General features: G+C 46.6%; 1 protein-coding gene across 3 annotated transcripts in view; it reads left to right on the top strand.

Moving 5' to 3' along the window:
• The first annotated feature begins 2,044 nt into the window (after positions 1-2,044).
• The window catches only part of slit2 (slit homolog 2 (Drosophila)), an 86,457-nt gene continuing 81,471 nt past the window's right edge, over positions 2,045-7,030 (top strand). For all 3 annotated transcript variants that reach the window (XM_041965199.1, XM_041965191.1, XM_041965208.1), the window contains exons 1-3: positions 2,045-2,866; positions 3,772-3,843; positions 5,493-5,564. In XM_041965199.1, coding sequence (XP_041821133.1) covers positions 2,658-2,866; positions 3,772-3,843; positions 5,493-5,564 — 353 coding nt within the window. In that variant the 5' untranslated portion in view covers positions 2,045-2,657. The remainder of the gene's footprint in view (positions 2,867-3,771; positions 3,844-5,492; positions 5,565-7,030) is intronic.

Raw genomic sequence — 7,030 nt, 5'->3', positions numbered from 1 at the left:
GTTCTCTTACCCACCACCCACAAAAGATGAAGAAGAAAAAAAGATTTCAGATTTGCTGTGGGGTATTCTTTTCCTCTGAGTAGACTGTATTTGTGTTTGTGTGTGAGGGGGGCAATGGGGGATGCAGGGGAGGGGGGGGGCACTATAAAGCACATACACTCGCACACACACACACACACACACACACACCAAGATCACATCAGCATCACAATCACACACAGCTGTGCATTGTAATCCGCCAATATAAATCCAGTAAGGACTGGAATACTTGTGAGGTTACAAAACAACATGACTGTTACACAGAACAAGTTCTGCACAATTTTCAAGACAAGCAACAGGTAGCCAAGAAGGTAAAAAGCCGAAACGTAAAAATGGCCTTTGTGGAGGGACATAAATGTTCGGGTGCTGGAGTCACAGCTGATATGTAGTATATTCCCAAAAGTTCCCATAATCTTGGAAATGATATTCAAAGTTGAAAGTATATTTCTGATTATGGCTGTTTGTCCTGAGTGACGCGACTGCATGAAGGGCACGTGTTGAGTGCTGCTGAGAAACCAAATATTGTGTATATTAGTTATACATAACAATAGTTTAATAGTTATATAGTCATGCCAAAAATCCAAAGAGACCACACAACTGACCTCCTGTTGGCTCAAAACAATGACTGAAATTGTGATGCAATTATATTGTAAACAATAGTAATATAGTAAACGCCACATCATACTTCCTGTGGTGGAAGATGTACTCAGATCTTTTACTTTAGAAGTAAAAGTAGGAGTACCACAGAGTAGAAAGTTTTGCATTCAAGATTTTTTTTAAGAGAAAAAGTGTTGGCATATACATATGAGTACAAAAAGTAAAATGTCAAATGGCTCAATACAGAAAAATTGGACTAAATTATGGTTATTGATGCATCATGCATGTGTACTTTACTTTAATTTTGCTATTAAGATATTTAAAGCTCTAAAGCTGCATTGTAGTTCATTTGTATTGTATATTTTGTATTATTCATCTGAATCTGCAAATCAACTAACAATATTGAAGAAATGTGAAGTAAAAAGTACAACATTTGCCTCTGAATAGCAGTGGAGTGGAAGTATAAAGTGGCCAACCAGAACTAAAGTAGCTGATTCATTTCATTCACTCCATGGATTCACTCCTACCAGTAACTGATGAGTACTGAGCACATCGCGTCATGATCAAACATCAGTGACAATCAGTGGGTTGCTGCTTTGTTTTGCTGCATTTAACATGAATTGATCTTCATCCAAACAGACTTTCTGACAGTTTGATATGAAAGCTGGAAAATCTTCCACAGGCTTTCAGCGTCTTCTTCTTTTTCTGGACGAGAAATTAATTTACTGCATTAAAGAAAGTCACAATTCTTCATCTACGAAGCAGCGACGCACATTCTGTTTATACTGACTAAAGTCTCACATCCAGTGCAGCTGGGTATGAAAGTTGTAGAGGGCTCACCAACAAGTGTGTGTCCATCCATGGGGCGGGACGAACGTTTAAATGTGTGTTGGGAACTGGGCGCTGAATCTTTAGTCTGCAAAAATAGCCGCGCAACTCTGAGAATGAGACGGGTTTTCCTCCTCTTTGGCCGCGTTTGAGTTTCACCGGGAAGCTCTGTCGCCTTCCTGAGGCCAGATAAATAAGGCATCAGGTGACCGGGACACTGCAGTGAGAATGAAAGTCCTCTTCCGAGGTCAAACTGTTGCTGTTTGACTGACGGCCAGTTGGAAACCTGCTGCTACCTTGAGGGAAAACGCAGTGCGTGCGTGTGTGCGTGTGTGTGTGAAAGAGACAGAGTTGCCTGGACAGACGCAGTAGCAGACGTGCCCGCTCCCGTCTCTCTCTCTCTCTCTCTCTCTCTCTCTCTCTCCCTCTCTCCCTATCACACACTCTCGGGAGCAGCGCTTTGACGCACCACGCAGAGTTGGATTATAGTATTGCGCGCTGGTCTTTCACGGGTTTTTTTTTCCTCCCTTACATTGCCTACACCCTTGCCACTGACCGGCAATTGATATATGATCGGAATCAATATCTCTCCACCACGGTGACCTCTGCTGAGCTTTTGGGAAAACCGAGCGCCGCCGCTGCTCCCTCTCCGGACGCGTGTTGTGAATTAATAACCAAGACAGCCTCACCTGGAGTGTGTGTGTGCTTGTGTGTGTGTGCATGTGTGCACTAAAGTGTGTGTGAGAGTGTGTTTCTCTGGATCAGATCAAGGATCGAGGTGTTTCACTGGCTTGGTTCCGCACGCGCACGTATACATACACTGACACAACACACACCGGGGGGATTTGGGCACCGCATGCCGGGGACATGTGGAAGTTTGCGCCGCTGTAGCGCAGCCAGAGAGCCGGTCCGCCGCCTCGTCGACCTCCCCTCTTCCTGCCCAGGGGGACCAAATTCCCGGTTCACAGCCTTCAAACATCGAAACCCCTCTGAGGGGACCCAGATGTAAATTCAGAACGAGAAATCTCAGAAGCACACGTCTGACACGGGAGGACAACGACAAGCAGGACGGCATCCCGTTGCGTGCAGAGTTTGGTGAGCTCTTTCGGGGATTCCAGGGCTTTTATTTTTGAACGCCCTTGTATTTCCTCAGTATTTTGTGGGTCTCATATTGGCCCCCACTTGCCGCAGTGATGGTGGGAGCTCCGAGCCCCATTGGCCCTGGCCGCTCCCCGGCGGCTGCGCCGGGGCTGCTGCTGGCTGCCTTGGTACTGGTCCTGTCCAGCGGAGCGGACGGCCAGCCCTGCCCGGCCCAGTGCTCCTGCACCGGGACTACAGTGGACTGTCACGGCCAAGGGCTCCGCAGCGTGCCCAGGAACATACCCCGCAACGCGGAGAGACTGTAAGTACCGAGTGGGGAGAAGCTTTAACAGCGCAGTTTGTGCTTTAATCTGCGCACAACATTTCCCAACAGCACTTGACAGGGAGATCAGCACAGAGTGATCCGTTTCTCTGAGTCTCAGTGATGCTGAATAACAAGTGACCTTAATGCTTCAGGTTTTTTTATTGGTAGATTTAATAAAGCCGTGCTCCTCATGAAGACTTTACGCCAATCTTAGCACACTTTCAGGTATCTGACGGCCTAAATGACACCCCCACCAGTGTTTTTATGATGATAGAGGATAATGTTTCTATTATTTTAATTAACACCCCTGTTCCATTTGTATATTCCGTCCTTTTAAAGTGCGTGCTGGTGGCGTTATTAGGGCTTAAACCTGAGGGACCAGATCTTAATAGCGCAGGGCTTTTCATTTGAACTATTGTCAAAAACTGCACCTCGGGATCTATACACGCTGCAAAGTCCAGTCCGTTTCAGTTCTGGTTGGCCATGCAAACTGCAGAAACGCTCGCTGCTCGTGTTGCATGTGGGGAAGCGCTATTGCCGATCGCGGAGCTGAAGTTGGGGCACTGCTGTGGTTGTGTCGGTGGTTTCGCACTGTTGCATTAGCGCAGCCTCCGTAGACCACATCGGTTTGTCTGGAGACCAGCAAGTTAATCAAAAACGGATTTGGACGAGTGGGCTTTGAGTTAAACAGGCCGTATTTTATTAGTCAGAGACCCCTTGATGAAATCCATTCCCAGTTTCTCTGACGCTCCAGTGACAATTCTGCAGTGGCCACGGCACACCAAGTTTCAACAAAGAAAAAGCCCTTCAGCAGACCTGCTCACCTGCTCTGCCCTCGTTTTCATGAACAGATCATATCTCATGCACTAAGTGTCCCTTCTTCCCCCTCTTTCTCTGTCCAGGGATCTGAATGCAAACAACCTCACTAAAATCACCAAGGCGGATTTCGCAGGACTGAGACATCTGCGAGTGTTGTAAGTTTTTATCTATTTTATTTTCTCCTCTCTTCTCTCTCCTCTTTTGCAAAACGCCAGAAAAAATACACACACGAATAAATAAATACTCTGCTCTGACAAGCAGCACCTTGCAATTCCAACAACTTTCTCCACCCCAAAAAGATGCCGACAACATACACAGATTGAACTGTTCCCAGTCCTGCTTCAGCATCAGACTCATCCAGCCCTGGAGCTGCCGCATGCAGCACTGCGTCTGCAACCGCGAGAAGCGGCGGTTTCATTCAGTCCCGAGTCCGCATGTGTGTCTAAACAGGCTACCAGTGGCACCTGTTAATGCTGTCGCGTTAATCTGCCAGTGGAAGTGTCAGGAGGGGCTTATTTTAACCACCGGGCAACGGGGGAAAGAGATAGCGGTCATTAGGTGTAACCGCGGAGGGAGGAATGCAGCTGGAAGGGAGGGAGGAAGGAAAGGAGTCATGTAAGAACAGGTTTCCTACCTGAGATGGATCCAGGTTAGCAGTGGGACAGGGATAGCCTGCTCTTATTTTGTGTGTGTGCGTGCGTGTGTGCGCGCGCTATTCAGCTGCTAAAAGTGAATGGCAGGGAATACACATTGTTGGGATTCCTCCAGAGATTATGTCCTTAATTGAGTGTGTGTGTGTGTGTGTGTGTGTTCCACTCTTCATCCTAGTTGTTTCCTGTGTGTTCATGTCATTAGCTGATCTACAACTTTTTTATTTTTTTATTTTTTTTTTTGGAAAGCTCTTCTTGGTAATCAATTCATCATTTTTGTCATTTTTGGAGCAAAAATGGCAAAAAAAAAAAAAAAATCTCAGCTCCAGCTTCTCAAATGTGCATCGTGTGCTTCTACTTTCGGCATGTCTGATTGCCAATTATGCATCTTTGGGTTTTGGCCTGTTGGTTGGTCAAAACGAGCATTTTGAAGCCGTCTCTTCGGGCACTCTGTCATTATTTCTGACATTTGCAGACGATTAATTGAGCACAAAACCGGCAGAGTTTTCTGTCGTGTAAATATTAGCTGCAGCCCTGATTTCAATGCACAAACCGGTTATATCTGCTTATCCCGAGTGTCCATCCAGCCTGTAAAACTGTGTATGTGTGTGTGTGTGTGTTTGTGTGTATGTGTGACTGCTTGGCTTGGTCAGCACAGTGCTCCTGCGGGAGTTGTGCTAGTGTAAGTGAATGAGTAGTCACAGCTATGTGGTTAGATAGAGAGTAAATTGGATGATAGATGAGTCGCTGTCCGACTGATGGGCCAGTTTTAAAGTCAATTCTGGGTCTCTATCGACCTGCCGCTGATTGTCCTCTCTCCCTCTCTTGCTGTTTCATCAGTCTATCACTTTCCGTCTCCACCAATCTGTTTTTCTTCTTCTTTTTTTACACCCACTGCCACCTATCTTCCCCCATCTCCCCCTCCCTCCCCTCTCCAATGTCAATCTCTGCGCCTCTCTCGTGCCCTGTCTCTCCTTCCCTTCCTCTTCTCTCTTATCTGTGGCCATCTTTCGCCTTTTCTTTGGCCTCTTGCGGTGTCATCGTACAAATCGCTCTGTCAGCTCTCACGCTCTCCGTGTCTGTTTTTCTCCCTCTCCTCTTCCTCTCTGTCCGGTTTCTTATTGTCTCACTCTCTCCTGGTGTCTCTCCTTTAGGCAGCTAATGGAGAATAAAATCACCACCATCGAGAGAGGGGCCTTCCAGGACCTGAAGGAGCTGGAGAGACTGTGAGTAACATTTTGTGGGCAAAGCAGCATCCATTTTATGTCCTGACACATTTTCTGTACAGATGTGTATTTCGGAGTCATTGAAGACTTAAGCACAACAAGCAGACACACTCCTGTCACGCATAGGGAAATGCACTGATAGTAATTTGTTGGTCCACCAGAATAACTTCAGTGGTCCGTGTACTTGTGCATAGCCTCTCCTGCTGGGGAGGACATCGTGATCTGTCTAAAGGCCCTGACACACTGTGCCTTAACATGTTCATTGGGGCAACTTGTGTCATCCGTCCACACTGATTGTTTGAGTACAGCGTCACATCGGCGGGTGTTTCATGACTTTTTTTGATTGCTCTGTGTGAATTTGGTCCCGAACTTCTGACACCAGCTGTGAATCAGTCCTCAGTGGACCTCTCTCACATTGCAATTTAGTACAAACGATTTGGGTTGAAGACCAAAGATTTCAATCGTGCTTCTCTCATATTTTTGCTTTTTTGTACAGCTAGAAAATGCACAGAAAATTGAACCTTAAAGCTTTGGTCTCTTAAAGGGATTTCAATTAGGTTGATTTTAAAGGCCATAACATAAGACTCAAATCATGTTTATGCTCATGAAACTATTCAGACACTCCCCCTGCCCTTCCTCTCCCATCCACTTGTATGTCTTCATCAACGTTTAACCTGATCGTCGTGACATGCGGCTGCCATCGTTTCAAACCAAGAGGAAAATTTTGAAAATGAGCCACAGGGCAGCGACTGATGAGCAGCCAAAGGTTGTTATGGCGCTGGCCTGGAATCACTGGTATTCAGCATCTAACCCTTAGGCAGTTATGGCATAATTAAGTCCTGGTAGTGTGTGAGAGAGCAAGGCAGAAGGGGGATGTGGACCCCTGACTGCTGATATGTCCATTGTGTCGACTGTCAACTTTGCTTGACGTGGGCGCTGTCCATATATATTTTGTGTGTGTGTGTGCGTGTGTGTGTGTTATGTGGCCTGACTGCCAGCCAATGACAAACTGGAATGCAGCAGACTGTGACAGAGTCTGAGCAGGTTTAGACACAAGCTTTTAATTAAAGACACATAAAAATCCTCGCCGCTTGCACACACATTTTCAAAAACACATACATACCTGCACACACACAGAGACATCCACCTGTACACATGCACCGACGCACATACGGCACACAATCAGATGCAGGCGGTTAATCTTTTTGATAGCTGTTTTGGATAAATTCCTCTGGAGTCGTCGGGATGAAAAGGATGAAATGTCGTGATTCCCCGGCTGCTCTTGTCTCGGGCGTGTCGCGCCTGGTTTTCCTCCGCTCTCTGCTGCACTATGGCAGCTCTTTGTTGACAGAGAGAGGAGCTCTGTGGACCACTATTGGGAAGCTGTTAGTGTTTCTCATGCAACCAACGTGTGGGTAAGCAGATCTGGGAATTCCTTCCCAGAGCTGCAGACAAAGAGGGCAATA

The sequence above is a fragment of the Chelmon rostratus genome, chromosome 3 (assembly GCF_017976325.1).
Source record: "Chelmon rostratus isolate fCheRos1 chromosome 3, fCheRos1.pri, whole genome shotgun sequence".
In the NCBI taxonomy this organism is placed as follows: Eukaryota; Metazoa; Chordata; class Actinopteri; order Chaetodontiformes; family Chaetodontidae; genus Chelmon; species Chelmon rostratus.
The sequence above is the reverse complement of the archived record's forward strand: the minus strand, read 5'-3'. Positions and strand labels throughout refer to the sequence as shown.